At 36.7% G+C, this 14,341-nt stretch overlaps 1 protein-coding gene across 1 annotated transcript in view; it reads left to right on the top strand.

Annotated features, from left to right (window-relative positions):
• LOC129220249 (probable ATP-dependent RNA helicase DDX31) overlaps window positions 1-11,133 on the top strand; it is a 46,126-nt gene extending 34,993 nt beyond the window's left edge. The window contains exons 15-16 of the mRNA XM_054854625.1: window positions 1,411-1,576; window positions 10,982-11,133. Of these exons, the coding sequence (XP_054710600.1) occupies window positions 1,411-1,576; window positions 10,982-11,096 (281 nt within the window). The 3' untranslated portion in view covers window positions 11,097-11,133. The remainder of the gene's footprint in view (window positions 1-1,410; window positions 1,577-10,981) is intronic.
• The last annotated feature ends 3,208 nt before the right edge of the window (window positions 11,134-14,341 follow it).

Below are 14,341 nucleotides of genomic sequence, written 5' to 3'. Positions count from 1 at the left end.
GCATTTTAAAAGGTGGTTCCTTGCAACTCGGGAACACATGTAAGTCATATTTTTTGCAGTTTATGCTATTAAAATGTTGGTTTTCTCATTATTCATAATTTAATTGCTTGCATTGTTAAAAATATGAATGAAATTTTGAAATTTATTTGTATCATATAACTAGTAATATAATGTTATTATTTTGTTACAATACGCTCTTAATTTATTCATTATGTATTAAAAATTCCTAGACACATTACAAATTTTATTTTCATAACTAAATACTTTAAACTTTGAGCTCAAAGTTTTTTTTTGAAGTAGGATTTGAATAAACTTTTCTCAGCTATATCTTATCAAATCTTTCAGTACTGATTTTTATTTTCAACAAAAGCTTCATGGGTGCCACTGTAAAAATTGGCCAGGACTGAAAAGCGAGTGGCTCCATTTCGCGACACCAAATGTTAGGGCTTAGTTTTTTTGATGTTTTAGACATATATAATGCTAATTTTTGATGCTGTAACTATATAATAAAACCAAATTGTAAGATTAAGTAAAAATTAAAGCCTAAATAAAAAAATAACATATCACTTTCCAAGATTTTTAGGAGGTAAAAGTAGAAAAAGAACCTAATAATAAAATACAATTGAAAAAACTTACTATTTGCTACTGCAGAAAAAAAGCTTCAGATTGTATAGTTCATGTTACATAAATAGTTCATATTTCATACAAAAAAATAGTAATTAAAAAAAAAAAATTCAGGTATGAGATTCTTGGCTATAAGATGCATTGTGATAAAAACTTTAACAAAACTTTCCAGATTAACATAAGACTGGTTGAAATCAACAGATTGAGTAACTTATTTAGTTATTTTTTGAAAAAAACAAAAAAAAAACAGTTTATCTTTTTAACTTTAGCAGATGGGACAGTTTTTTGTCCTCAGAAGAATAAGACCGTTTTTGAGAGTGACAGATTCAAAAGTAAAGATTTGTTTCATCTATAAAAATCATTTTGTACATGGGAAAAAAAATCCGATGGCCGAAACTTTCGAAAAGACGGAATTCCGTCCCTTGGACGGAAGTGTGGCAGCCATGAAAAGCTTATACTTTTTTCTGAAATCACATACTAACAGGAGCAGTATTTTTATTTTAAAACACCTGAAGTACTTAAATAAACTTACAATATATAATTTAAAAAATTCTGAAGAATTAATAAACTTAACAATTACTTTCATTTGAAATTATTTAAGCTCTCTCTCTTTTTGAATAATTTGTAAAATTCTAAGAGCTAGGACGTTAAAGAAAGAAAAAAAATATTGAGGTGGCAAATTGTTCAATCTAAAACTGATTTATTCTTTGAAATGTGATATGCTCATGAGTATTTACTTTGAAACTTAGTTTTATTATTGTATTGATTTTTTTAAAACAATTTTAGCATTTGCAAGTTATGTGCAATCATATGCATCATATCCAAAAGAAGTACGGGACATTTTACCTTTTAAAGAACTTCATTTAGGACATGTTGCCAAAAGCTTTTGTCTCAGAGAAGCACCTTCTCAATTGGGAGTAGCACTGCCAAATACTGTTTCAAAGTTTAACAGGTAATTTTTACATTCAATTTCATTTGATTATGAACATTTGTGTTTGTCATAAAACAAATAATTTCTCTCTACATAATCATACTACTAATTTATTAAAATTGAACTTGTTTATGATGAGTTTTAACAGCACATCAACATGTCTGTCAATGTATAAAATACTGTTACAAATTCTGTAAATAGTAATTATTGTAGTAACGTAACCTGTAAATAGTTTCCCGTAATGAATATACAACCCCTTTTCATTCGGCTAAAGTATACGACCCCCCTATTTCTTTTTTGTTCATTGATAAAATTTGATAACGGTCTACTATTTTCCAGAAGGGTTTGGAATATTTGAGATTTCTTTCGATGTTTATAAAGGCGTCCTGCGTGATAAAAAGTTCAGTTTCGATTGAGAATTTGTACTGAGAGTGTATTAGCTCTGTTTATAGCGAGGCATTTCGCTGTGTTGTTTTCGTATTTGGAAGTAAATACGTGTGTAACCGTTAAGTTTACGGTGTTGAGTGATATTTGCTTAATTGCTGATGATTAATTTAGCAGTTGTTAACGATTTCTCCTGAACATAGTGTAAATAAAGCTCCTATGTTTTTATCAAAAACTGTGTCTTCATTTCAAGAAAGTGGAAGTCGCACCGAATCCGTTACAATTGGCGCCCAACGTGGGGGTTCTTCTGGACTTTCTTGGAGTAAGTGTGACTTTGGACATTTTTTTTCATAAAAACTTTTTGAATTTGGACTTTATTTTTATGGTGATTACTCGCGCAATGGATGAACAATTAAAACAACTTCTTGATGCAATCAACTCTGTGAAGAGTGATATGGCGGCTAATCAAGAACAATTAAAAAATGATATGGCGGCTAATCAAGAACAATTAAAAAATGATATGGCGGCTAATCAAGAACAATTAAAAAGTGATCTGACTGCAAGTATGTTGGCAAATCAAGACCAGTTAAAAAGCGATTTAACGGTGCTGAAAAAGGACTTAACGTCTAACCAAGAAGAAATTAAAAACGACCTTATTTCAGTAAAGACTGTGATGGAAAATAAATTTAATGACATAGAGCATTGAGTTGATGCTATTGAAGAAAAATTTGATACCGCTGAAAGCCGATTCAATGCTGTAGAAAATAAATTTGAAGAAGAAGATAGAAGATTTCATCTATTTAAAGAAGAGATCTTTAAGGACGTGGAAAGGAGATTGGCGACCGCGGAAAGCAGCTCTGTACAGTTTGTCGCTCCCACGTCGGTTGTTCGACCGTCCATTAAACTTGCCACATTTGATGGGAAAACTTCGTGGCAGGTTTACAAAACTCAATTCATGATAGTGGCGGAAGCGAACGGATGGGACTCTGCTACCAAGGCCTGCCATCTTGCAGCATCCCTGAGAGGTGACGCAGCGGACATTCTTCAGACCCTTCCGGACAGCCAGCGCCTGGATTTCGCCGCCCTCACATCTGCGTTGGAGCTTCGCTTCGGTGAGAAGTGCCAGAAAGATTTCAGCCGACTCCAGTTGAAGTCCCGTTTCCAGAAAACCGGGGAAACCCTGCAAGAGCTAGCGGCGGACGTCGAGAGACTGTCTCATCTTGCTTTTTGCGACTGTCCGGCGGATGTTCGAGACAACCTGGCACTCAACTACTACATCGACGGGGTTCGAGATCCGGAAATCCAGAAAGCTCTATGGATGGCGGATGTCAAAGACCTGAATTCTGCTGTTGTGTATGCGATGAAGTTGGAGGCCGCCCAGCAGGCAACCCGCAAGGATCGCCATTCAATCCGCGGCGTGAAAACTGATGAGCCTGATCCGGTTTCGTCACGCTTTGCTGAACTGGAAAAGCAAATAAAAGAAATTGCAGGAATCCTCAAAAGGACTTCGGCTCCCAAGTACCAAAATGGACAATCACTTAAGTGCTGGAAATGTGGCGACGAGGGTCACTTACGAAGAAACTGTGAAGCTCGCCAAGAAACCAGGGGAAGAGCACCTCTCCCTCGCAGGTCCAGGAAAACTTAGCCATGGCAATCTCGCGGGGCGGAGGTCGCCAAATTGGAATGAGCCCCATCTTAAAGTTTTCCAGATTTCATCAACGAGTGGCGGCAGTAATGGACTGTTTGTTTATGCATATGTAAACGGGTTTCCCTGCGAACTGATTATTGACACTGGAGCCAATGTTACAATCATTAGAACAGATGTGGCTCGTCAATTTGGACTCAGCTTTTTATGGACGCCGCCCTGCGTTACCCTCCAAATTGTGCAAGTGACAAGATCGAGATTGAAGGTAAAGTGAACTTAGAAATTGTGTTTGGAAATGCCACTTACCATCATACGGCATTCGTTGCTGCTATCACAGACCCCTTCATTCTAGGATTGGACTTTTAAAGAAATAAGACTTCAACCTCGACTTCAAGACTAATGAGCTGCACTCGATGAGAGAAGACATAGCCGATTTCCCCGCAGAAAGTGATGTAAAATCCGCTCATCAAATAATAACCCAAACAGATTTATCGATTCCCTCAAGGTCAGAATCATTAATACCTGGCTCCATTGAAGAAAACAATAGTTTTCGATTTGGACTCATTGAATACCCTAACCTAAGCAATAACCTAAAAGGAGTGCTGGTAGCATCTATGCTTGTGGACCTTTCTAAAGATGTAATTCCTGTGAGAGTCGCCAACGTGAGTGAAAGGCCAAGGAATGTCCGGAAAGGTGAAGTGTTAGCAACCTGTATTCCAGTAAACAGCATCATTAGAAGAATCAATTCCCCCGAGACTGTGTCTTCCGAGTCCTTGACATCGAAGTTAGTTGGGAGTGCGTCATTATCGAAAGATCAAAGAACTGCTGCGGAACAATTGGTGGATGACTTCAAGCATCTGGTTTCATCAGCATCGGAGGATGTTGGCCGTACGAATTTAACGCAGCATAGGATTTACACTGGAGAACACCCCCCTATTAAACAGCATCCAAGACGACTACCGTTCGCCAAGAAGGAAGAGGTTGAGACCCTCCTGAAAGAGATGCAGGAGAATGATGTCATCGAACCCTCGTCCAGTCCTTGGGCCTCTCCCATCGTCTTGGTCCGAAAGAAAGATGGCTCCACCAGATTTTTTGTCGATTACCGACGGCTGAATGAAATCACCAAGAAAGACAGTTACCCTCTTCCACGGATAGACAACACCTTGGACACTCTTTCCGGACACAAGTGGTTTTCGACCCTGGACTTGAAGAGCGGCTACTAGCTGGTTGAGATACACCCTGAGGACCAAGAAAAGACAGCGTTTACAACTGGACAAGGCTTATGGCAGTTTAAAGTGATGCCCTTCGGCCTCTGCAATGCACCAGCTACGTTCGAGCGTCTTATGGAGACAGTGTTAAGAGGACTCTCTTACGAATCCTGTCTGGTCTACTTAGACGATATCATCATCGTGGGACGCAGCTTCGAAGAACATCTGGCAAATCTTAGGAAGGTGCTGCAAAAGCTTAAGGAAGCCAATCTGAAGTTAAGCCCGTCTGAATGTTATTTGTTCCGCCGGGAAGTGAACTACCTTGGTCACATCATCTCTTCTGAGGGTGTACAAACCGATCCAGAGAAGGTATCTGCAATCAAGAGTTGGAGTCGTCCCGAAATCATCCATCAGGTGCGAAGTTTCCTGGGGCTCTGCACGTACTACAGGAAGTTTGTGAAGGGTTTTTCCAACATTGCACGACCTTTGCATAAGCTGACGGAGAGCAAGCAAAAGTTTGAATGGTCCAAAGAATGCGAAGATGCATTTCTACGACTGAAGGAGGCTTTAACATCAACGCCTATCCTCGCCTATCCTCAACCTGAAAAATCCTTCATCCTCGACACTGATGCGAGCAACGAGGGCATTGGAGCTGTTTTATCCCAAGAAATTGATGGCAATGAACATGTCATCGCTTACTGGAGCAAATGCTTATCAAAGTCGGAGCGAAATTACTGCGTCACCAGAGAGGAGTTACTGGCCGTAGTGAAAGCTGTAGAACACTTCCATCATTACCTCTACGGCCGAAAGTTTTTGCTTCGGACAGATCATGCCTCGTTAACTTGGCTTTTGAACTTCAAAAATCCGGAAGGCCAGATAGCCAGGTGGATACAGCGACTCCAGGAATATGACATGGAGATCAAACACCGAAAAGGGTTATCTCACGGTAATGCTGACGCTTTATCAAGGAGACCCTGTCCTGAGAACTGCTACTATTGTTCCCGAATCGAGAAACAGTATGGAACGACTAGCCCTACCGCCTATCAGGTGACAGTGACTCCAACATTATCAGAACCTGATCCATGGAGTGATGACCAAGTTCGAAAAGATCAACTTGAAGACCCCCGACATAAAACCAATTTTGGAGTTCATGGAAAGTGACGGTCGACGCCCTAGCTGGCAGGACATTTCCATCTTCAGTCCTGCAACAAAAAGATACTGGGCTTTATGGAACTCACTCCATTTATGGAACGGCGTACTGTACCGAAAATGGGAATGTGATGACGGCAAAACATCTAGGTGGCAGTTACTACTTCCCCGATCAAGGATTTCAGATGTTCTGAAAGAAATACATAGTAGTGCGACTGGAGGACATTTTGGTGTCTTGAAAACCCTCAATAAAGTTCGGGAGCGCTTTTTCTGGAGCAAGGCGAAGGATGACATGGAGAAGTGGTGCCATTCTTGTGACGCCTGTGCTGCTTGTAAAGGACCAAAGAAAAGAAGCAGATTGAAGCTTCATCTGTACAACGTTGGAGCTCCTTTCGAACGAATTGGGATCGGCATCCTGAGTCCTCTACCAAGAACTGCTGATGGGAACAAATACATTCTTGTTTCCATCGACTATTTCACCAAATGGCCCGAAGCGTATCCCATTCCAGATCAAGAAGCTACCACCGTAGCAGAGACTCTAGTCCAACATTGGATCTCGAGATATGAAACACCTTTGCAGATTCATTCCGATCAAGGGAGGAATTTCATCTCTGCTGTGTTTAAGGGCCTATGTCAAATTTTCGGAATTGAGAAAACTAGGACAACACCACTACACCCAAATTTGGACGGCATGGTGGAGAGATTTAACCGCACAATCCTGAATAATCTCTCGCTTATGGTATCCAGAAATCAACAGGATTGGGACAAGAAGCTACCTTTGTTCCTGCTGGCCTACCGCAGTGCTGTCCACGAGACTACCGGATATGCCCCATCTCAGATGCTCTTCGGACGAGAGCTTCGGCTACCTTGTGATCTCGTCTTCGGTCGTCCTCCGGATGCGCCTTCATTGCCTGAGGAGTACATCAAGGATCTCCAGGTCCGGTTGGAAGACGTTCATAACTTGGCACGAGAGCGAATCAACATCGCGGCGGAGAAGATGAAGACCCGATACGACACAAGGTCTACTGGACATGAATTCAACGAAGGTGACAAGGTTTGGTTATGGAATCCCATCCGACGGAGAGGTCTGTCACCCAAATTGCAGTCGCATTGGGATGGATCCTACAAAGTCCTTAACCGACTAAATGACGTCGTAGTGAGGATCCAAAAACCACCTAATGCAAAACCTAGGGTTGTACATTATGATCGGTTAGCCCCATACTATGGCCATAGTTCATGAGTATTACGTAAACAACCATGGTTGATAACATAAAAGTTAAATAATTTTTTTGCTTTTAATGTTTAGTAATATTTCTTGTTATTATTGTGTTTCCTATGCATTATTGGTTATTATTTAATGTGTGTATTTGTGAACTTGTGATAGAAGTTTGCACCTTTTCTGGGGATTGTACTGCCCGGGACGTGCAGTCCTTAGGAAGGGGGCAATGTTACAAATTCTGTAAATAGTAATTATTGTAGTAATGTAAGCTGTAAATAGTTTCCCGTAATGAATATACAACCCCTTTTCATTCGGCTAAAGTATACGACCCCCCTATTTCTTTTTTGTTCATTGATAAAATTTGATAACGGTCTACTATTTTCCAGAAGCGTTTGGAATATTTGAGAGATTTCTTTCGATGTTTATAAAGGCGTCCTGCGTGATAAAAAGTTCAGTTTCGATTGAGAATTTGTACTGAGAGTGTATTAGCTCTGTTTATAGCGAGGCATTTCGCTGTATTGTTTTCGTATTTGGAAGTAAATACGTGTGTAACCGTTAAGTTTACGGTGTTGAGTGATATTTGCTTAATTGCTGATGATTAATTTAGCAGTTGTTAACGATTTCTCCTGTACATAGTGTAAATAAAGCTCCTGTGTTTTTATCAAGAACTGTGTCTTCATTTCAAGAAAGTGGAAGTTGCACCGAATCCGTTACAATACTTACAATGTTTCAATAACAAACGCATAAATGACAATTCTACTAATTGCATGCAATGGCGTAGCTAGGGAGGGGCGGAAGGGCGGCACTTCTAGGGGGGCGGCAAATTCACACCTTTGATACGGAAAAATTTAATGCGTTTTCCGAATAAGGAAATCATGCTTTTGATCTATTACTGGAGGCAAAAGAGAAAAAAAGTCTTCAAATTGTAAGGTTTTAGTACAACTACGATAATAAAATTACTCTAATACAAACCATGTGTTTTTATTGTGGACAGCTCAGCACTATTGTTTGTTTTTTCTCTTCTTTCGTCTGAAGATACAGAATGAGGGAGTTGGTAGTGTAAAGTCAAGGAACCATGTTTTTTTTCTTTCCTTTTTGCTGTTAAGGTTAACTATTAAGGAGGAAACAATAAATTTCATAAATTTTCGTTCTATGATGAAGCTACCACTTGATTTTAAGTAAGTTCCTACAAGAAACCACCGTATTTAAAAATAAAAAGAAAATACTTTTTTTAAAGGAAAGTGACAAGAAGAGCAAACGGAGAGAGGTTTCAAATGGTGGGCAATTTCTTGCTCCTTTTCAGGATTGCATTATCTGTTTCAACAATTGGCTTGATTAGTCATTGACTACAAAATTTTCACTAAGACAGAAGGAATTTTATGTTCATTTTATAAAAAAAAAATTATTCACAACTCGAATAATAATTGCTTTTACTATTGTATTATATCAACTAATTCCTTTATACAATGAGTTTTACATTTAGTCATGTATTTTAAAGAAAGGTTTTTAACTAGTAAAATGATTTCTAGGCAAAGCCTTAGAACATTTGTATTTCCATTAGTGAAAAACAGAATCATCCAATTTCGGTAATAATCCAAATTTGCTAATAGATCTAAGGAAGAGGAGGGGATGAAGCTTGCTCGTACCCAGGGTGGCAACTTCTGAGTTTGTCAACATTAGGTGAGTCGCTCAAGCACGGACCCTAAATTTGCGTTTCTAAAACTTTATATTAGGAAAATTTCCCTCGTTTCTTCCTACTGTCGCAAAGTGAAAAATGCATTTTCAGGACTTTAATTTTGAAAAATTTCCTGAGTGGAGCCACTTACCATCCTTTCCTCCCTTAATTTGTCCAAATATAGCCTAAAACAGCCCTTTGGGGGGGGGGGACTCCATTTCCACTCCCCCTTTTCGTTGTCTAAAGTTGAGGCCGGAGAATTTCAATTAAACCAAGGAAAACTTAAAACTGCATTGTTAAGCTATCAATAAATGCCACATTTTTCGGAAAAAGCGACCGAATATTCTTATCCCTTAACGTCAACAAACAGCCCCATCCCTTCACATCTCATCTTTTAGCCTAATATTGATTATTGAGTTTTTATAACTTCAATACCAACAAATACATGAGGTCGGTCAAGCTCTGACCCTTCCTGTATAATGATTAAAGCAGTCTAAAGTGTGTATTTAGGACATAAACTTCGAATTTTAAAATCCCAACTTCTCCCAAAATAGCTTAAAGTTGGGTTTTTGAAACTTCAGAAAAATTCTAAGGTAGGGACCCCAGATGTGCATGAAATTACCTATTGTCATCAGAGATGGCTCCAAATTTCGTTTTTAAATTTCTGAGGGAAGACCGCACCCCCCCCCCCTTTTTTTTCTCAGTTGTGAAGAGCTTAAGATGAGCAACAGTTTCGAAAAAGATTTCGGGTGGGAAACCCCCTCTGAACGCTCTCTCTCTTAATGTTGTCCGTCAAACAATGGCTGAAGTCACGTTTTTAGGAAGTCATTTTCAAAAAGTTTCAAGGGGAGATGGAAAAACCATTTGACTTACCAAAATTTTTGGAAACATTTGGAAACTTATGGTGTCAAAGATAGCCTACAATTGCGTTTTTGAAACTTCGTCGTGGAAAAATTTTCAGAAAGCTCTTGAACGCTCCCTGTTCTCTTTAACGTCATCAAAGATGGACTAAAATTGATCTCTAGTTTGAAAATATTTCTGCAGGAAAATCCAGTCTTTGTTGTAGTTAGGGGAGACTTTTACACCACTAGATACAGCCTACATTTACGTGTTTTTCAGTTTTGTTGAAAAGCGTTCCGGATAGCGCATCCGTACCATCCCCAATATCTTCAGGTATTCAAAGATAGCCTAAAATTGCTTTTTTAACACTTAAGTTTCGGAAATTTTCCTTGAAAAGTTCTGACCCTCAACGTCATCAAAGAATGCATAAAACTAAGTTTAATTTAAAAAAAAAAAATCTGGAGGGAGCTAAAAGCATCTTTTCTACAATGGTTACTAAACATTGCTTAAAATTCCGAACTTTGACTTAACTTTTGGAATGTTTCGGTGGGACTCTGAATTCCTTATTTTTCTTCTGCAAGAAAAATAAGAAGGAAAATAAAAAAGTTTATTTTCTTGTTTATTAAAATCTCTCATTAAAAAACTTTTAACTCTTTATTGTGTCAACTATTTCCCATCATAAAGGGCGGCAAATTGAGGAACCGCCCCGGGCGGCAGAAAATGTAGCTATGCCACTGATTGCATGTAATATACTTGGTATATATGTTCAGTTTCATTTTAAAAAAAAGGGTTTTATTGTATTATTGGTTTATTCATTAGTGTTTTAGCTAATTAGATCATATATTATCCAAATGCACAATCCAAGACTGACGTTTCCTTTTGTATTTTGATTTTTTTCAAGTAAAAATTTGAACATAAATATGTTCAGGCCAATGTATACATTTATTTATTTATTTTAAATACAAAATTTTTTCTGTTAGAAGTTTCAACTGCCATATGAGGCAGTGTGAAGCAAAGGGATGTAAGTGGACATTTTCAAGTTTTGAGCAAAACATGTTTAAAGATAATATCCTTGGTAAGCTTTCATTGAATTTTTTTTTTCTAAATCATGCTGTACAGCAGCATCTACCAGGGCTACTAGTACTATCTCTTTCCTCAAGACATAGGATAAGTTCTCCTACCAATTAAACTGGTTATCTCCAAATTTTTATTTTTGCCACTTACATCCCTTTGCTTCTCACTGCTTCATATGAAGAAATGTCTTATCTAAAATATTTATGCATTGCTGTCTTTCATATATTTTCAGGAAACCATTCCAACCTAAACCACAGAAGAGGAAATATTCCAATATCTCAGAATACGACAGTGGATTACCATCGTTGAAACCAAGCAACATTAAAACCAAAAAAAGAAAGCATTGAACCATATCTGATGTATATCATAAGCTTTTACTCATGGGGGGGGGGGGTAAATAATGATGTCTATTGTATTGTAATTAATTGTATTTAAAAAAACAAGATTAATGTATAAATATAGTCATCTTAAACTTTGAATCTTTTTTCTTTGCATTTCCTTAACATGAATAAATTGATTTCACTAAATTAACATCATAATTACTTGATTTTCATGGCCCATTATCGAAGCAGGCAGTTTAATTTTTGTATTGAACTTGTAACACAGAATTGAATTCGGCAAACAGAAGTTGTACAAAGCATGTTTAAGTTGCCCCTTATGACTTGGCTTTTTTTTTTGTTTTGCAGAAGCCTTGAAAATCAAGTAGGAAAAGAACTTCCAAAGAATTTGTTACGATAAAGTAACAAGTGTAGACATAAATCCCTTCTGCAAAATAAAAGTTCTTACATAAAAACTGAACTATTTGTAGATAAATTATTTATAAAATTTATATTTTTTAAAACAAAGAACTGAGCTTTATGAATCCATCTACTAATTCAGAAAAATGAAACCAATCAAGTTTCATTCTCATACTCCCTTGTTATTTTCCTCTGCAACATAGTTCATACAGCTCTAAAAAAAAAAAATTAAAAAGCTGCTTAAAATAAAAAAAGTTTCATTTTCAAGTGCTTGAGAAACATTAAAATATATCGTAAGTCCTTGAATTTTGTGATTTATTTAGTAAAAGTGTAATATACAGGAGTGAACCACTACTGCCTCTTAGACCTTTGAATCCCCCTCCCTTTTCTACACCTATACATATGTAATCAATTACATATAGAAGTAATCTTCATGGTGGCCAGACCCTGATAATGCAAATGAACACTGTTCACAGAGCATTTTCAAAGTTTGCAGACAGTTTTGACATTTTAAAAAAAGTGTAGCCAGGCCTATAGGAACACTATATTAAATATCTACAATAAACTCTCTCTTTTTTATATATAGGAGAGGGAGAGACTGAAATTCAGGCAAAGATTCTTTTTTAAAAAACATTTCAGATGCTTTCCAAATTGTATAGAAAAGACAGTTCTACCCACGTAAATAATTTTTTAAAAAAGTAGGAAAAGTATATACAGTAGTACCTCTAAATAGTGCAGTGGCGGATACAGACTAACATTTTATAAGAGTGGGGGGGGGGAGGGGGGCATGCTGAAAAATATGAAGTTTTGGTCTCGAAATTTTTTTGACACTTTTTGAGTCTGGATAACGAGTACCAAATCGGCAAGGAATAAAGCACCACGAACAGCATATTTTTTCAAAATATCTGAAGCAATGAAAGAATGCATTATTTCAAATACCCTATTACCCTGCATGCCAGAAAAAAAGTGAGGTTGACCAACATGCCAGGAAATTCGATTTTTACGGCATGCCGGATAATTTGAGGTTTATTTTGCAACAAAATGAAAGTAAATTTCCCCATTCAATTCCAATCAGAAAGCAAACCACTGTAAGGGAAAAAAATAAATCCCAAAAGTAACCTAACAAAATTATGTATTGCATAAATATGTACTTGTTATTTATGGTAGGTCATTATTAACGGATTTAATTATATGCCAATAAAGTAATCAATTCAGAAGCAATCATTGTTACTGCAATTTGCTTTTTTAAAATAAATTATTTTAGGTTTCGTTTAGAGAAATAAGTTTAATTTTTATCTATTGAACAGCTATTGTAAATTCTTTAACACTGGTTTAGGGTCGATAACTTACTGCTTAAATGTTTGCTTATTTTTAATTTAATTTTATAAAATTATACATTATATTACTATTTTTCTTGTTAAAATAACGAATGACATTGTTAGTAAATATTTTTACAAAAATAAGCTGTTTATTACTACAAATAAGATTTGAATAGAACTTATATTCATTTTTAAGCTAAACATGTATTCATACTTGCCAACTCTACTGTTTTTGATGGGAGGCTCCCGTTTTTTGCTTTTATCTCCTGATTTCCCGTTTTTTCAGTCAATCATCAAATAGTTTCACTTTCTTCTCAATAGATGGCGGAATAACTTTCTAGGCTATTAATGTCAGGGAATAAGATTTTTTCCAATTTATAACTCATTTAGTAAAAATTAATTTTTTGGAAGCTTTCCTCATTGCATGTCAACGAAGCACGTGCTTTGCCAAAAATTGCAGCAGATTTCACACCTTTTGGATCTTGAACCTATTTCAATTATTTTGATAGTTTGCAGATATTTTAACATATGCTACCTGATATTTACTTATTTTATGTTTTATTTTCATTATATATTGATTTTTTTTTTCGGATTTTAGTAATTAAATTTTTGTAGCTACTTTTTTAATCGAGACTGAGGAATGTACGAAACTTGAAGCAAATTCGCAATTATTTGGTTTTTCCTTTGCAGTATTTTTTTTTTTTTTGCTGCTACCAATTAGCTTACATCTGCGAAAAATCCTCATTTCACTTTGAATTTAGTATTCATGTTATTTAAAAGCATAATTTAATAATTCTGTTGTGAAGATATGTCGCTGGTGAATCACCTATATACCTCTAGTGGAATCTCCTGTTTTTTTTTTCTTTTAAGGTTGGCAAGTATGTATATTTTTTATAGTATTAGTTTTTTTTTACCTAACCTCGATTTTTCCGGCATGCCAGAAAGGACCAGGCAAGTACTATTGAAAATCTGGTGACCCCCGAATTTTGCAGCTTGCCAGCTAGTGCAGGGTAATATGGTATTTACTTTCACAAATAATTAATAAATCAGAAAAGATTATGGAAAACACTTTAACTTTATTCATAAAGAATATTGAGTCACAAATGGAATTCTTGAATTATGACCATATTTGATACTAATGGATGGATAGTATTGTCAACGGTTAAGGGGGGAGGGGTGGCAATCATGACCCTCACCATTGGTGGATACAAGCGGAGGGTCATGGTGGTCATGACTCCCCATCAACGGTCAACAATATTATCCGTCCACATTGTGTTCAAACAGTTTGTGAATAAAATGCTAACGATTTCAGTAATATTTTCGATTCATTAATTATTTTCAAAAGTAAATATTTGAAATATAACTTCCTTTCATTGCCTATGAAATTAATTAGTAACTTTAACTTGATACATGAAATACACCCCCAGCTCAGTCATTCCCACCGAGTGGAATTCCGTTATTCCTCGGCTGAATGACTTAGCTCGCAGTGCATTTCATGTATTTCTGCCTTAGCCCTGGCTATAGGGCGGTAACTTA

Source organism: Uloborus diversus, chromosome 4 (assembly GCF_026930045.1).
Source record: "Uloborus diversus isolate 005 chromosome 4, Udiv.v.3.1, whole genome shotgun sequence".
NCBI classification, from domain to species: domain Eukaryota; kingdom Metazoa; phylum Arthropoda; class Arachnida; order Araneae; family Uloboridae; genus Uloborus; species Uloborus diversus.
Note: the sequence above shows the minus strand (reverse complement) of the source record. Positions and strands in the feature narration are given on the sequence as shown.